Raw genomic sequence first — 18,736 nt, forward strand, 5'->3', positions numbered from 1 at the left:
CAAATGGAACCATGACAACAATAATTTTGTCATATTAACAGGCATGTGCAGCTCACGCATGTACTGCACTTCTTCCATGGCATTGTAATAGCCTCTAAGGGGAAGAGCTTTCATGTTTTTAGGTTTGATAGGTACCCAAGAAAGTCCCTTTTGCATGATTGCAGATGCAGTTTTTTGCTCTTTACTAGAATGTTCCTGTAGTAAAGCCTCAGCTTTTACATATCCTTTCTTAGGGTCAACATGCTGGCAACTTCTGACATTTTCTAGGGCGACCGCTAATGACTTTTCAAAGAAACAGAGGCTGTCACTATGGCTGTCAGTCTTGTCTTCAACACTGTTTTCAAAAGCCTTCATGAATACGTGATACTGCAATGGATCTCCAATGAAGATTTGAATCTCTTTTAGGCAAAGTTGAAACGCACTGTTGTTGTACCAAAAAGGGTGTTATTTCATTTTGCTTCCTCATAATAACAATAATACTTTTCTGACATTTATGGTCCGAAAAAAGAATGTTTCCATGCTGTAAGTAAATGTCTCCATGAGCCGTTCAAGCTGTTGGATATGACACATGTTCAGGGCACCTCCATAGTGCAGACAGAGAATAAACATCCTTAATGACTTCCTGAGGGACTTGTTCATGTTTCACAGACACTTGAGGAATGAATAAATCATCGTCGACATTAGGTGTTTTTGTATTTCTTTGTACCTTTTCAATATAGGAACCCACATCATAGAACTGTCCTGCTGGAACACCTAAACATTTGCTTCACTTGAAGCCCTTAACACATTAACTTTGGTCACGTGTGTCAGTTTCTTCCTTAAGCTGCACCTCCCTTTTCCACTGCTATTCCTCTTGCTCTTCCAGCATATGTTTGTCCTTCAAAAATTGTTGCCATGTAAATAAGGCAGCCAAATCAGCTTCTGCTTCATGAGCCTTTAATTTTAATGCATGTAGAGGTTGTATCAGATACAGAGGAAACTCCTTCTGCAGCAGAACTTTCAGTACTGACATTAGTCACACTGTTGCTCAGGTCTACTTCATCCTGTGGGTGCTCTGCTATGCTATATGCATAGTCAAAATATGCCTTGGAATTTGAGAAACATTGATTGATGGAAAGTGAGACACATTTTCACTTGTAGCCACATGACCTTTAATGGAACCGATCTTTCACATCCCCTATGAATGCACTACAATATCGATCAATATTTGAAAAACATCTTTTTTGTGTTTCCTGCTTGAGCTTGAGAAGTAATGAGATTAGCACGAGATATTGCTTAGCAACAGCTTCATGGAGATTAGTCAAGTCCTCAAGAAGAGACTGTACTTGTAAGGCATTTTCTTTAATTTTCATAAGATCATTAATTGATGGTATTAATTTTGCTCACATTTGTTTCGTACTCTTTTTGAAATCTTTTGTTTGGATTAGTCTTAACTTTAGCTTTAATTTCTCTTTTGTAAGCCCCAACTGCAGGGTCCTTGGCATCAGTTCCATACTTCGATACACTCATGTTACTTTCTCTAGTTACACAACTTGCAATTAGTTCTTTGATTGCCCGCAGCACCTGTGATATTCAATACAATAAACATACCGGCAGTCAACAAACAAACTCTCCACGCATCCACAGCATTTAAACCAGACCAAACACTCTTCAATTTAAATGTTGGCAACCAGAATATTTCAGCACTTCAATAAAACAAAGTGACAAACCCTCAGACAAATGCCACATGATTAAGCAATGGCCGAGCAGGGGCTTGTGGACAGCCAATGTAATTCTTTTCAGAAGAATTCTTTGACCAATTAACTTAATGTTGTAGGTGCAGAAGATAGTTGAATCTTTACTCATGTGTAAAAAGTAAAATATAGGGAAACAGGAAAATCTACAGAATAAGTCAACATTGATATTGTATCATGCTTGGAAACTTTTGAACAGTACTCTACAGCAAAAGAACAGACCCATTGCCCATGATGTTTGTGCTCATTTAAAACTGCATGCACATGGCCTCATCCTGCCAAACCTATGCCCTCTAGTATTTGACATTTTAACCTTGGGAAAAAGGCTGTGACTGTCCACTCTATCTACACTTCTAACAATTTTGTATGCTCTTATCGGGCTGCCCCTCAGCTTTTTATGATCCAACGAAAACAATCCAAGTTTGTTGAAACTTTCCTTATTGCTAATACTCTCTATATCTTGGTGAATCTCTTCTGCTCCTTCTCCGTAATTTTTGTCAGTACCTTCAGTTGAACTCTGTCTTTTTGTGTGTTTCCCCCAGCTGTCATTCTGTGATTTTGTATTGCCATGTGCTCTTGTTTGTTTTCATGCCCCATGTTCTCTTGTCCCCGCTTCTGCTCTACTCTGGCCCCTGTATTACTGAGTACTCCGCCTTGCACCTGTTTCTCATTATTACCTGTTTTTCTGCTTGCTCTATAAAGCTGTCTTCTTTTTAAACTCTTCTCACTGTTCTAACTGGCTGATGTCCACGCGCTTGCGCAGTCGTGCTTCAATCAAACCGCTGAAGAATAACTGTCTGAGAAAATTAATGGTAGATAACCCAAACTGGAATTTAGCAGGATTGATAATCAATTTGTGTTGGCTTAAGCTCTTGAAAAGTGTTCGGACATGTGATACATGGTTGGATTTGGATGCACTGGCAACAAGTATGTCATCCAGGTAAACAAAAAGATCTCAGTCTTTTGATACAAAATCCAACAGCTGTTGGAATGTCTGTGCTGCTTTTTTCAGCCCACCTGGCATGTGCAGAAACTCAGAGGTCAAATGGGGTTATCACAGCCATTTTGGGAATGTCCTCTGAGCACACAGGCACCTGATGTTAGCCCCTAACTAAGTCAACTCGAGAAAAAAATTAACTTTATGGCTAAATGTGCCGAAAAGTCTTGGATGTGTGGGACTGGGTAATGATCGGATGTGGTGACCTCATTAAGGAAGGCATCAGTAATCATCACATAGGCAGCAATCATCATCAGACTTAGGGACCATACGGAGGGGTGAAGCCCAGGGGCTATTCGACCGGCATACAATACCAAGCTTTTCCATGTTGGCAAACTCAGCCTTTATGGTTGCCAGTTTTCTGGGTCCAGTCTATGCATATGGGCATGGACCTGCGGGCCAGTTGTGGAAGTGAGGTGCTCGACCCCATGTTTTGCGACTGTAGTGGAGAATGTTGGCTTGGTGAGGTTTGGGAATTTGCCCGGTAGTCGGGTAAACTCACATGCAGTGGTGCATATGCTTGAGAGAGTCATTGTGGGGAACTTACTGGAGGAGCAGAATAACCATCCAAAGTCCTTGACATCCACAAGCCATTCTTAAGGTCAACTAACAGTCCTTTGGTACATGGGAAATCTGCATTGAGCAGAAGTCTAGCCACTTTAGCTAGGACGAAGTCCCCTGTGTAGCGTCGCCCACTGAAGTGGAGCACTGTAGTGTTCATGGACCTCTGATATCCCGATACACTGTCATTGTCGAAGCTGCAAGGCAGTTTCCAATTGTACTAAAGTCAGTGTGGTAAAGGCACAGACTTGGAGTTGTCTGCTTTGCAGCCGTGGGATTACATGGGTTAAAAATGGCTGATCGAGCTTATTGAGGCCCGGAAAGGAGGAGGAGTTATGTATCTCTGCCTGGCTGAGTATAGATTCTCTGCCATTTAGCAAAGTTGCGATAGTCATTCATGGGTGTATTAGCGAGGGCTATGCAAACTTGCTCAGGCATTTGCTGCATAAAGAGTTCTTTAAAAATAAAACAAAGGTGGTGATTTCCCAGGAGAGACAGCATGAGGTCCATTAGTTCTGAAGGCCTAGTATCCTCCAGGCCGGGCAAGGGGAGCAACTGTTTGTTGTGCTCAGGCTCCGATAGTCCAAAAGTCTGTAATGGGTGAGTTCTCAGCATGCTGTATTCATTGTGTTCAGGCAAGTGTTCTAGCAGAATCACCACTCTCACTGCCTGGAACTACTAGGTGATAATATCTGGTGTCGTCAGTGGAGATTTCTTACAGCACAAATTGGACCTCGGCTTGTACAAACCAAGCAATGGCATTTTGCTCCCAAAACTCCGGCAGTTTCAAAGTGACTGTATTGGCTGATATGCTGAATATCTCTGGAATTGTTCTAGAGCATCAGGGCCACCGATGTAGGTTTTCATAAATAAAATGGCAGAGGCACTTTAAGTTTAAGAGGAACCATAACAACTTTATTGTCAGCCAAACGTGGAACATAAAAACGCGGTAAAAAACTTCATGTCATTACATCATCATGTCAGCCCAGCCTCTCAGAGTGAACCACAACTCAATGTCACAGTCAGTCAGTCAGCCAGTCGGTGGGTGCCGTCCCGAATCCGGGGTTGGCGGCTATGCACCTCCATCTTCTTCGATCTTGCGCTCTTTTTCTGGCCTCAGCATAACTCAACCCAGTCCATTGCCTCACATTATCGTACCAAGTGGTTCGCTGCCTTCCTCTTTCCCTCTTTTCTCCTATCATTCCTTGCAATAACAATTTCTGCAGTCCACCACCTCTTACCAAGTGCCCAGCATATTCCAGCTTCCTTTTCTGCACATTCTTCAGCAACTCCTTTTCTCTCCTCGCTCTCTTCAACACTTCCATATTACTGACCTTCATCGCCCATCTAATTTTCTGCATTCTCCTTAAACACCACATTTCAAATGCCTCCAGTCGTTGTTGCGCTTCCTTGCATAAGGTCCATGATTCGCCTCCATACAACAGACTGCTCCAGACGTAGCATTTCCAAATTCTACAACGCAGCCCAAAGTCCAACCTCTTGCCACACAGCACGTCACTCAGGCTCCAGAACGTTGATCTTGCAATCTCAATTCTTTGTCTAACTTCTGTATCACATTTCCCATCCTCTGTGACCATCTGTCCCGGTACACAAACTTCTTGACTTGCTCTATGCCTACGCCATTAATTTTGATACTGATTTTGGAGACTTCTTTCTTCTGTGATACTACCATCATCTTCGTCTTTGCAGTATTTATTTTCATTCCAAATCGTTCTCCTTCAGCATTTATCTTATCTACTATTCTGAGTAACTCGTCCTGAGTCTCGGCTAACAACACTGAATCGTCTGCATACCTTAAGTTGTTCACCGTCACTCCACCAATTTGGACACCAGCTTCATCGTTCAACACCCTGAAGATTACCTCTGAGTAAATGTTAAATAATAAAGGTGAGATAACGCAGCCCTAGCGAACCACTTTTTGGATCTCAACTTCTGGTGAATTCCCACCACTAGTTCTTATTACTGCCTTCTGATACCAGTACAGACTCGCAATCAGTCGAACATCTTGCCCATCCAGCCTCAATGAGTTCAGGCAATTGACCAGCTGTTCATGGTTGATTCAGTCAAAAGCTTTTTCGAATTCCAAGAAGCACATGTAAATGTCTTTTTTTTTTCTAGACCTCGTTCTACAATCATTTGCAAATTGAAAATCCCTTCACCGGTACCCTTACCCAGTATAAATCCGCTCTGGCACTCATTAATTTCATTAAGAACTGTCCTTTTTATTCTGCTTAGAATTATTAATAACAAGATCTTGGAGGCATGACTTATAAGACTTATCGTTCTAAAGTCTGAGCATTTCGTGCTCTTACTTTTCTTTGGGATCATGACAAACTCTGACACCACAAAATCTGTTGGCCACTTTCCTGTTGAGTAGATTGTATTGCAAAGCCTCGTGATCTCCTCAACCTCCCAGTCACCAAGGCATTTCTCTACCCCACAAGCTTTACCAGTTTTTAACTTTCCAATGGCTGCTCTTACTTCCGCTACCAAAATTTCCGGACCTTCTGTGTTCTTCTCACTCACTTGATCATTTCTAGCATCGTAGTACAATTCCCTAATGTATTCCATCCATCTACTTTCCACCTTGTCATTCTGAAAGGGTATGTTTCTGTCCTTGTCTTGAATAATGCCAGTCCTTAATTGTTTCTTGTTCCTGTTGGTCATCTCTGCAATCTCCCTGTGCATATCCCTTGAATGATGCAACATGTCCATGGTCTCTATCTTTTCACACCGTTTGATAAACTATTGTTCTTTAGCTTTTGCACATTCTGCTCTTATTTGTTGGTCCAATTCCTTGTACTTAGATATATCCTTCTTGTGCTTCCTTCTCTCTTCCATGAGCTTCAGAATGTGATCCGTCATCCAGGCTTCTTTAGCTACATGCCTTCTTTTGGGGAGACATTCTTCAGCTGCCATTTGCATATAGTCCTTCAGGATTGACCACATGTTGTCTGGTGTCTGCTCCATGTCTTCTACTCTCAGTCCTTTAAACCTATCTTGTACTGCTGCAGAAAATCTTTCACTATACTCGCTCTTCTTCAGTAAGTCCTTATCAATGTCACAAGCAAGAGAAAATCTGCAGATGCTGGAAATCTGAGCAACACCCACAAAATGCTGGAGGAACTCAGCAGGCCAGGCAGCATCTATGGAAAAATGCACAGTCGATGTTTCGGGCCAAAAAAGTAGTGCAAAAGTATAATTTCCAAAAGTCCTTTGATGACATGTCACATAGTTAAGTCATTATTAAGCTCAGAGCATCTGTAGTCAGTGGACAAAAGAAACCTGGCCTTAAATCAAAAAAACAATGGATTATTGAAATCAGCCTCCAGCATAATCAAATAATGTATGCACCATTGTCACTTGCATCACAAAAGTGCAAATTTCATATCTGTAGACAACTAAATGGGACAGAATTAAAACAAGAGGAAGAATGCAACAAATTGGGGGAAACAATATTAACATTTTATTGGCAAGTGAATTTCATTAAGGACAAATGTGAGACGATGCACTTGCATGGAAGCAAATCAGAAGGTCCCATTCTGTTTTGGGTAATAAATCTAAATATTGGACAATGGATCTAGGAACTCTGGCTTACCAGTCACTGAATGTAGCGACATTGGTAAATAAAACTTTAAAAAAAATAGCAAACCAGGCGTTGTTTACAGAGAGACGAAGTTGAAAAAACGGGAAAGTGACGTACACTACAATTGACTGGTTAGACCAGGAGAAATTTGAACAATTCTGGTTTCATAGAACATAGAACATAGAAAATCTACAGCACATTACAGGCCATTTGGTCAACAATGTTTTGCTGACCATGTAACCTACTCTAGACACTGCCTAGAATTTCCCTACTGCATAGCCCTCTATTTTTCTAAGCTCCATGTACTTATCTAAGAGTCTTTTAAAAGATCCTATTGTATCCGCCTCTACCACCTTCGCTGGCAATGTATTCCATGCACCCACTACTCTCTGTGTGAGAAACTTACCTCTGACATCCACTTTGTACCTGCTTCCAAGAACCTTAAAACTATGCCCCCTTGTGTTAGCCATTTCAGCCCTGCGAAAAAGCCTCTGGCTATCCATGCAATCAATGCCTCTCATGATCTTATACACCTCTATCAGGTCACTTCTCATCCTTTGTTGCACCAAGGAGAAAAGGCCAAGTTCACTCAACCTATTCTCATAAGTTATGCTCTCCGATCCAGGCAACATCCTTGTAAATCTTTTCTGCATTCTCTCTATAGCATCCTGTAATGAGGTGACCAGAACCAAACACAGTACTCCAAGTGGGGTCTAACTAAGGTTTTATATAGCTGTAACGTTACCTTACTGCTCTTGAAGGCCAACACACTATAGGCCTTCTTAACAACACTGTCAACCTGCCCAGCAGCTTTGAGTGTCCTGTGGACACGGATCCCAAGATCCCTCTGATCCTTCACACTGCCAAGAGTCTTACCATTAATATCATATTCTGTCTTCAAACTGGACCTACCAAAATGAACCACTTCACACTTATCTGGGTTGATGACCATCTGCCACTTCTCAGCCCAGTTCTGCAGCCTATTGATGTCCTGCTGTAACCTCTGACAACCCTCCAGAGTATCCTCAACATCCCCAAATTTTGTATCATCAGCATCCTTCTATTTCCTCATCCAGGTCATTTATAAGAGAGGAGGGGTCCCAGAGCAGATCCCTGTGGAACACCAGTGATCACAATTCTCTATGCAGAATACGGACCATCTGCAACCACCTTTGCCTTCTATGGTCAAGCCAATTCTGGATCCACAAAGCAAGGTCTCCTTAGATCCCATGCCGCATTACTTTTTGAATGAGCCTCACATGGGGAGCATTATCAAATGCCTTACTGAAGTTCATATAGACTACATCCACGGCTCTACCTTCATCAATGTGTTTTGTTACATCCTCAAAGAATTCGACCAGGGTCATAAGGCATGACCTGCCCTTGACAAAGCCGTGCTGACTATTCCTAATCAGATTATGTCTCTCCAAATGCTCATAAATCCTGCCTGTCAGGGTCTTCTGCAACAACTTGACCACCACTGAAGTAAGACTCAATGGTCTATAATGTCCTGGGTTATCTCCCTTTCCTGAACAAGGGAACAACGCTTGCAACCTTCCAATCTTCTGGTACTTCTCCTGCCCCTATTGATTATACAAAGATCATCGCCAGAGGTTCAGCAATCTCCTCCCTCACTTCCCACAATAGCCTGGGGTATATCTTGTCCGGTCCCGGCAACTTACTTAATACCTTTCAAATCTCCAGCATATCCTCTTTAATGTCTATACATTCAAGCATTTCGGTCCATTTTAAGTCATCCCCACAACTGCCAAGGTCTTTTTCACTGGTGAATATTGAATTAAAGTATTTATTAAGTACCTCTGCTACCTCCTCCAGCTCCATGCACATGTTTCTACTCTCACTCCGGATTGGTCCTATTCTCACACGGTTCATTCTCTTGCTCATCACATACTTGTAGAATCTCCTGGGGTTTTCCTTAATCCTGCTCGCCAAGGCCTTTTCATGGCCCCTTCTAGCTCTCTTAATTTCATTCTTGAGCTCCTTCCTAGAAACCTTGTAATTTTGTAGAGCTCTAACAGTACCTAGTTCCTTGAACCTTTCGTAAGCTTTTATTTTCTTCTTACCTCAATTTTTTACATCCTTTGTACACCATGGTTCTTTTACCCAACCATCCTTTCCCTGGTTCGATGGTACATACCCATCCAGAATGCCATGCAAGTGTTCCCTGAACATTTGTCACATTTCTGCCATGCATTTCCCTGAGAACATTTGCTCACAATTTATGTTTCCAAGTTCCTGTCTAATAGCATCATATTTCCCCCTACTCGAATTAAATGTTTTCCCAAATTTTCTGCTCCTATCCCTCTCCAGTGCTATGGTAAAGGAGATAGAGTTGTGATCATTACCTCCAAAATGCTCTCCCACTGAGAGATCTGACACCTGTCCAGGTTCATTTCCCAATACCAGATCAAGTACAGCCTCTCCTCCAGTTGGTTTATCTACATATTGCACCAGCAAACCTTCCTGAACACACCTAACAAACTCCACCTAAACCCCTCGGTCTAAGGAGATGCCAGTCAAATCAAGTCAAGTCATTGTCATTTTGACCATAACTGCTGGTACAATACACAGTAAAAATGAGACAACATTTTTCAGGACTATGGTGCTACATGAACAATACAAAAACTACACTGAACTATGTGAAAAACAACACAAAACTACTACTAGACTACAGACCTACCCAGGACTGCATAAAGTGCACAAAACAGTGCAGGCATTACAATAAATAATAAACAAGACAATAGGCACAGTAGAGGGCAGTAGGTTGATGTCAGTCCAGGCTCAGGGTATTGAGGAGTCTGATGACTTGGGGAAAGAAACTGTTATATAGTCTGGTCGTGACAGCCTGCATACTTCGGCACCTTTTGCCGGATGGCAGGAGGGAGAAGAGTTCGTATGAAGGGTGTGTGGGGTCCTTCATAATGCTGTATGCTTTATGGATGCAGCGTGTGGTGTAAATGTCTCTAATGGCGGGAAGAGAGACCCTGATAATCTTCTCAGCTGACCTCACTAACAGCTGCAGGGTCTTGCGATCCGAGATGGTGCAATTTCCGAACCAGGCGTGATGTAGCTGCTCAGGATGCTCTCAATACAACCTCTGCAGAATGTGGTGAGGATGGGGGGGTGGGAGATGGACTTTTCTCAGCCTTCGCAGAAAGTAGAGATGCTGCTGGGCCTTCTTTGCTATGGAGCTGGTGTTGAGGGACCAGGTGAGATTCTCTGCCAGGTGAACACCAAGAAATTTGGTGCTCTTAACGATCTCTACGGAGGAGTCGTTGATGTTCAGCGGAGAGTGGTCGTTGTGTGCCTTCCTGAAGTCAACAACCATCTCTTTTGTTTTGTTCACATTCAGAGACAGGTTGTTGGCTCTGCACCAGTCCATTAGCCGCTGCACCTCCTCTCTGTATGCTGACTCATCGTTCTTGCTGATGAGACCCACCACGGTCGTGTCATCAGTGAACTTGATGATGTGATTCGAGCTGTGTGTTACAGCACAGTCGTGGGTAAGCAGAGTGAACAGCAGTGGACTGAGCACACAGCCCTGGGGGGCCCCCATGCTCAGTGTGATGGTGTTGGAGATGCTGCTTCCAATCCAAACTGACTGAGGTCTCCCAGTCAGGAAGTCTAGGATCCAGTTGCAGAGGGAGAAAGTTAAAACAAGCCATCACAGCAACTCTATTATTATTGCACCATTCCAGAATCTGCCTCTCTATCTGCTCCTCGATTTCCCTGTTGCTATTGGCGGGGGGGGGGGTATATAAAAACACCTAGTGGAGGTATTGTCCCCTTCACGTTTCTGACTTCCCTCTACAATGACTCAGAAGACAATCCTCCATGGCTTCCTTCTTTTCTGCAGCCGTGATACTATCCCTGATTAGCAGAGCCACTACCCTCCTCTTTTGCCTCCCCCCCCACCCCATCCTTCTTGAATCATCTAAAGTCCGGCACACTCAGCAGCCATTCCTGCCCCTGAGTCACCCAAGTCTCTGTAATGGCCACAACATCATAGTTCCATGGATTGATCCACACTCTAAGTTCATCTGCCTTGCTCATGATACTCCTTGCATTAAAAAAGACACATCTCAAACCATCTGGCTGAATGCTTCTTTGCTCTATCATCTGCTTATCCTTCCTCATAAACTCCCTACATGCTGTCTCTACTTGTGCACCATCTGCCCCACCCTCTGCCCCTTCACTTCAGTTCCCACCCCACTGCAAATCTAGTTTAATCCCTCCCCAACAGCATTTGCAAAATCCCCTCCCAGGATATTGGTTCCCATCCAGTACAGGTGCAACCGGCCCATTTGTACAGGTCACACCTTCCCCAGAAAAGGTTCCAATGATCTAAGAACTTGAAACACTGCTCTTGCACCATCTCCTCAGCCACTCATTCATCTGTGCGATCTTCCTATTCTGACCTTCACTTGCTCGTGGCACTGGGAGTAATCCGGAGATCACCATCTTAGAGGTCCTGCTCTTCAGCTTCCTTCCCAACTCCCTGAATTTACTGCGCAGGACCTCTACCCCTCTCCTGCCTATGTCATTGATACCAACATGTACCACAACCTCCAGCTGCTCACCCTCCCCTTCAAGAATATTCTGTAACCGCTCAGAGACATCCTGGACCCGGGCACCTGGGAGACAACACACTCTCCTGGCATCTCTTTTGCTGCCGCAGAATTTCCTATCTGTCCCCCTAACTATTGAGTCCCCTATAACTATTGCTCTGCCTGACTTCATCCTTCCCTTCTGAGGCTCAGGGCCGACCACAAAGCTATTGGTCTGGTTGCTGCTGCCTTACCCAGATAGGTCATCCCACTCAGCAGTATCCAAAGGGGTATACCTGTTGCTGAGGGGAATGGCCACTGGGGGATCCTGTACTGACTTCCTTCTCCCTTTTCCTCTCTCAGTGTTTACCCATCTACTCCCTGAATTCTGCACTCTGAGTGTAACCACCTGTTCAGAAGTCATATTTATCAATTGCTCTGCCTCCCGGATGATCCTAAGTTCATCCAACTCCAGCTCCAGCTCCTTAATGCGGTCTTTCATGAGCCGGAGTTGGCTGTACATCCTGCTAATGTAGTCATCAGGGAGACTATCCGGTTCCACAAATTCCCACATCCTACAGGAGGAGCTTTCCACTGCCATGTCTGCCATCCTGCCTGCATTGTACAATGGGCAACCAAGACCAAATCTTCTGTTTCTTTGACCTCAGCCTCTTCTCATTGCTCTTGAGTCAATGTCTGATGCTTTACTTTCACTGCTGGCCTACTCCCAACAATGGCTGCCCCGCTTACCCCTTCTGTACTGTTATTTAATTCGCAGTGCTCTGCTCCCAGTGCTGATTGGGCCTCTGGAATGTCCGAACGCCTGCGAAGATCTCCTGTTGTACAAGCTTTGCCAACCTGTGAGTAAACTCTTTGAAGTGCTCTGCTACCAATGCTGATTGTACCTCTGGAACTGTATTTCCTGCTAATCAGGAACCTTGACATTATTTCTCACATTGTCATGGTAAATTAACAATGTACTGAGACCAGTTAGAGAAGCTACACATGCAAAAATTACACCTTTCTCTTTTTCATCTGCATCAGGGATGCAGGGACAGAGAAAGCAGAAATTCTGACCTCAGGCTTTCATTTATTTGGAACTTACACCAGTGACTGGAAACATGAAAATGTAGCAATCTTGTTGAAATAAGGGTCGTGAAATAAATGTGGTCATTCAAGAAAATGGTGGAAAAATGTACAAAGATCAATGGCAAGAATGCAATTAACTCTAACTTGGAGAAACATGGATGATAAAAGGATATCCAATGCAGATTTGTTAAAGATAAAACATATCTGATGAATCAGATACAGATTTTGATAAAAGAAAGAGAGCACTAATGAAAATGGTACAGTAGATCCATAGAGGGAGCTTTTATAATGTATTCAGAAAATGAAGCAATTAAGTATTAAAGGATGGTGGTCCCTTAAGTGCAAAAGTGGCCAAAGATAGAGGGCTAAGAATAATGAAGGTTAGATGATTTTCTGATTACGAGATATATGCAATGGGTTCTCTGGACATCAGTATTAGTTTTTTTTCAAATGTAAGTTACCTGGTACTGGTTATAGAAAGCACATTTTCCAAGGTGGCATTGGTAAAAAAGTAAAAAGTAGGCAGGGTGTGAACAAACTTTAGAACATAGATCAGCAAGTGGACAGACACACAGAAAATGCAATTGCATATGTATGAAATAATGGACTTGGGGAGGAACTAAACAGAGAGGTAGTATGAAACAGAAATAGCAAATGCTAGGGCTATTTGACACATCATGCAGTGTACCAGCCTGAAGTAGTACGTTATGTCGGTGTGCTGAGGTCCTGGGAAACAAGCTGGGGTCTGAAGCTGCCCCTGCAAGTGCTCAAAATGTGAAACCACAGTTTAGCTATTGCACACCAAGAGGGTGGAACCGGTATAAACTTGAGCTGAAAATATTAAATATGACATGTAACTGTGGTTTGCATTCTAAATGGAAAATGACATCCTGTAGTGCCATGTACTGCAATAAATCTAAATGATCTGTATTATACCTGTATTAGCTCTTTTTAATTATACTGAATCTTTACGCTTTTCTGAACAAAGTGTATTTTTGATTAAACTAATTAGGAAGGGGTTGCTTATATAGATCAATTCTTTCAAGAAGCTGACTCTTGCATAATGCCTCGGTTGGCTTCCTTCTGTATTGTAAGGTAGCACTATTTTGCTTTGAATATAGTGTAGTAGAAAAAGGTAGAGGAATAGAATTGTATATGTGGCTGAAGAACTGTACTTTTAGAAAGCATTATATATATTAACTTTCACACATTGTCCATACAATTGTGTTTCAATATGTCTGCAAGTGACAACACCATGGCAGTGCGACACTAATCAGCTCGAGGCGTCAGAGTTCAGAGTTCAGTTCTGACGCTGTCTGTAAGGAGTTTGTACATTCTCCTCGTGAATGCATAGGTTTCCTCCGGGTGCTACGGTTTCCCCCCACATTCCAAAGACATATGGCTCGGTAGATAAATTAGTCTTTGTAAATTGTCCTGCGTTTAGGTGAGGGCGAAATAGGTGAGTTGTTTTAATGTGCCACTTATTGGACTGGAAAGGCCTGTTCCGCAAACTGTCTCTAAATGAATACAATAGAGACTTCTTTAACAGGTTAAACAAGGTGACCTGACTGGGAAGCAGAAGTTGGAAAGGAACATGGTGCGATTGAATATTACATACCACATGCTGTTTACAATCAAATTTAACAGTTGACTGACCAGTTGATATGCACTTCTGCAGTCAAAGTATGTTGTTCTCTGAAAGACGTTCTAGCAGAGCTATCATTGAATTATCAAATTTACAGAGATAGTGATCTTTTCTCTACTCTGGCTATACACTTATTGTAGTTAATGTAATGTTGGTTGTGAACAATAATAGTTGCTTTAAGATAAATATTTTAAGAATTGTGTCAAAAGGGCCTCAGCATTATTTGCAAAAGGCAAGCAACAAAGAGCTTTGAAATAAAAACAGGCTGTATTTTGAGCTTCACGAGTTCAATGCGCATTTCATTTATCTGTACCCTTTGAAAGTGGACATTGTTAAATGCTGGAAATCGATTGTTAGTGATCCATTAGAGTGGAGATTCTCTCTTGTGAACTTTTAAATATTTAGACCAAGTCACTCCTGAAGAAGCAGACACGTAGCTGGATGTGAAGATGTTGTTAGCAGGATACATATTTTGAGACAGTTGCGAGTCGTTTCTTGGGAATCCACAGAGAATATAGGTTCCATCCACGTATACCACCTGATTATTAATAAGAAAAATTAGGGAAAGTAAAACAAAATATTACTGAAAAATTGCTTCTTTCTTTTTGGTAAGATTTCAGTGGGTATATTTTATATATATGATTAACTCATTTACATTCATCTGTAGAACTGTATAATCAAAACAGATTATTTAAACTGCTCACAGAACATTAACCGGCACGGTTCACTCCGTGCATGTAAACACGAAGGCTGGTGCAATCGCTGTCTTTCTTGCACAAAGCTGCTCCGATCACGCGGGATCCTGGCGCTTGAGGAGATGCAGCTATCCAATTGGACAACACGGGAGTTTGGGAAGAACCAATTGGAAAGCGCTAAAAACAAGCGGCTTGCGGAAGTGCCCAATCAGAAGTGCAAACTGTTACAGTGGCCGCGGAGATTTTTTTGTGTCAAAAGGAGCTGAATCTTATACGCGGTCCCAATGGAAGACAGTCGGAAGCAAGTAATTAATTTTGCTGCTGGCCCTTCCAAGCTCCCACGACCGGTGAGTTGCTTTTTGTGTGCATATGTGTCTCCCTCTATACTCCCCGTGCGTTTGAAGCTGAAACGTAGTTTTTAAACGAATTGAAACAGGCAGTGGAAAACTGCGCTGGAAGTCGTGGAAATAAGAAGTTTTTGAATGGGGTGATGCGTCTGCACCAGTTTTCAACTGCACATTGAGGATTATGCTTTAAAATTGCATTTCGCTTCGTGACTATATTTACTACTATGGCCTCTTTGACCCTACTTGTTTAAGAGCTCTGATCTATTTCCCCTATAGTAAAGGTATAGAGACTTCTGAATGGCTGCTAATTGGTTACGCTTTACACACTATTGTATGCTGCTGAGCGCATTAAGAATAAAGTTATGTAAGAATTCTCTAGTCTAATTTGCAAGGAGAATAATAATGAGACTGTCAATGCCCGCCATACAATAGGGGTACTTATAACAAACTGCAATTCCTGAAGTTCTCACTAGTAGCTGAATAGCATAAATTGCTAATGGTTTCTCCAGCACCGGATGTTTGTTGTATGTAGTCTCCTCTGAATCAACTTTATGACTGTCTTATTTGATATGAGCTTCAAATTTTATGAGCTTTTTCTGCTATTATGAGCAATTGGACACGTTTTCTTAATTTTAAACTATTATCGTTGAGCAATGGCTTGGCTGATAATTGTGTTTTCTAATGATTATACTATATAACCCAATTTCTCTGGCCTTTCTTTTAAAGATTGTTTCCTGATTTGATGTCTAATAGAACAATTCTGTCATATTTTCTCTCTGGATTTTTAAAAATTGCTGCAGATTGCTGGTCTGACCAGCAGCAAGGAGAAAAGCCATGCCGCAGATCCAGCACAGGCTCTGTCATCTGGTGTCTTTTGAAATCAACTTTGGGTATATGACTAACTGAAGCTTTTGATATGTGTTTCCATTTTTTAAAATTAACTGGACAAAATTATCTGTAACTTCCTTTTGATGTAGGCTTATGCACATCTATTAAACAAGAGATCACTGGCCCCTTGAGCTGTGCCTGGCATTTGATATGATTGTAACTGATCTACTCTGGCCTCAAAGCCTTTTCTGTGTCAGTTTCCTGTAACCCTCAATTAGAACACAAAACAGAACAGTACAGCACAGGAACTGGCCCTTTGGCTTATAATATTGTGCCAAACCAATTAAATTAGTAGTCTAATACCAAATCCAACTAATCTCCTCTGCATACAAATGTTCATACACTTCCATTTTCCTCCCATTTGTGTGCCCATCTAAATGTCCCTCATGTATCTGTCACTGCCAGACTCCAGACAGTGCATTCCAGGCATCCACGATTCTGGTTTTAAAGAAAACTTTGCTGCTCACCTTAAATGCATACCCTCTGGTACTAGACATTTCAATCTCGAGATGCCATCTGTCTATGCCCCTCAGAATCTTGTAGCTCTCTATCAGATCTCCCCTCAGCCACGGCTGTTCCAGAGAAGACAACCCAAATCTGTCCAACCACTCACTATAGCATACGCTCTCTAACCCAAACGGCATTCTGGTGAGCCTTTTCTGCACCCTCTTCAAAATCTCAACATACTACTTATAATGGGGCAACCAGAACTGTACTTAATATTTGAGTAATATGTAAATGTATTGTTTACATAATTCATTGTGGGTTATGTGTAAGAAGTACTGCATGTGAATGGCATACGTTGTTACATCACAACATCAAAAGTGAGCACGTCACTAAAGAAAGCTGAGTACTCGAATATCCCTGGCTCCCATGTTTTTCTTTCGATTAATTCCTGAAATTAGAAAATATAACAGTGGCGACGAGAAAGGTTTAAAAACTAACCCGAGATGACTAATTATCTGTTCTTTGCCGGGGGCTGGGGTCTTAGATGTTCAAGTTCCATTTCTTTGGAAGGGGAGAAAGGGGTTGAGTTTTTTTCTGGGGGGAAAAAAGGGGGGCAGGAAGGGGACGAATTCATGGGGTCAGAGACGGTGACTTCTGGATGATTTAGAAAAAAATAGCAGAACTGGCTGGCTATATTGGAAAGATAGACATGTTCGACAGCACAACAAATAACTAGATGGTGTATACTGAACAAATTAAGCTGTATTTTGAAGCAAATGAAAAGCAAGTGCCAATGTTGCTGAGTGCAATAGGTGGAAAAGCCTACAGTTTGCTTAGAAGTTTGACTGCTCCAACTAAACCAGCTGAAATGAGTTTTGCTGATATCGTGAATGTAATGCAGCAACATTTAGAACAGGGGTCGGCATCCTTTTTGCCTTTGCGGGCCGGATCACGTATTAATGAGCGGACGGTGGGCTAGATAAATAACATAAAAAAACTTGAAATATGAGAATTATCCATTTAAGTACATCTAGTTATGTTTTGCCTCAAATTAATGAATAACACATGCTAGAAAATCATTTGTGCTTAACCAAGGATGCCAATTAGTAATCAAAGAACTCAGTTTAGTTTTTCTGCCCCACCATTGCTGGTGCGCCATCAGTTGTGATGCCAATTAGCTTCGACATATTAAGTTTCATTTCTGACATCATTTTCAGCAAAGCTTCAAAAATGTCTGCTCCAGTAACTGTGTCCTTCATGGGAATTAATTGAATAAACTCTTAAAAAAATTGAAAAGTTGAGGTCACTCCTCGCACAAACACTACAAGTTGAGCAGTGTCTCTCAAGTCTGTACTCTCATTAAGCGCAATTGAAAAACTTAGGTTGGAGGAACAACACCTTGTATTCTGTCTGGGTAGCCTCCAACCTGATGGCATGGACATTGACTTCTCTAACTTCCGTTAATGCCCCACCACCCCATCCGTTATTTATTTCTTCTTTATTATTATATATATATTCTCTCTGTCCTTTTTCTCCCTCTGTCCCCCTTTCACTATACTCCTTGCCCACCCTCTGGGTTTTTCTCCCCTCTCCCCCTTTCTTTCTCCCTAGGCCTCCCGTCCCATGATCCTCTCATATCCCTTTTGCCAATCACCTGTCCAGCTCTTGGCTCCATCCCTCCCCCTCCTGTCTTCTCCTATCATTTTGGATCTCCCCATCCCCCTCACACTTTCAAATCTCTTACTGTCTCTTCTGTCAGTTAGTCTTGACGAAGGGTCTCAGCCCAAAACGTCGACTGTACCTCTGCCTAGAGATGCTGCCTGGCCTGCTGCGTTTACCAGCAACTTTTATCTTTTCTGCAATCCGTTTTGAGACTTCGTAGCTGGCACGGGTATTTCCTTCATTTTCACTGCTTTTTTGGCACTCAGCGTCTGCCTTCCTGCGTTTTGCATTCATTGCCATTGAAATTTTTTTCTTTGATTTTTATTTCGAAACAGGAGTTATTCAACAAGTATCGTAGCACATGTAAATATCTGGATATTTAGCGTGGATTTCTTGTTAAAACACAGTGACGCTGTTTCTGTTTACAAATTTGAACGATCCCATCGGAAAACCTGCGCGTGCACGAAGAGTATCTCATACATATTAATAAGGTAGTC

At 42.2% G+C, this 18,736-nt stretch overlaps 1 protein-coding gene across 1 annotated transcript in view; it reads left to right on the plus strand.

The window, feature by feature from the left end:
- The first annotated feature begins 15,095 nt into the window (after nucleotides 1-15,095).
- Nucleotides 15,096-18,736, plus strand: part of psat1 (phosphoserine aminotransferase 1) — a 31,147-nt gene continuing 27,506 nt past the window's right edge. Inside the window, exon 1 of the mRNA XM_063069184.1 lies at nucleotides 15,096-15,242. Within this exon, the coding sequence (XP_062925254.1) occupies nucleotides 15,180-15,242 (63 nt within the window). The 5' untranslated portion in view covers nucleotides 15,096-15,179. The remainder of the gene's footprint in view (nucleotides 15,243-18,736) is intronic.

Source organism: Mobula hypostoma, chromosome 16, assembly GCF_963921235.1.
Source record: "Mobula hypostoma chromosome 16, sMobHyp1.1, whole genome shotgun sequence".
Lineage (NCBI taxonomy): Eukaryota > Metazoa > Chordata > Chondrichthyes > Myliobatiformes > Myliobatidae > Mobula > Mobula hypostoma.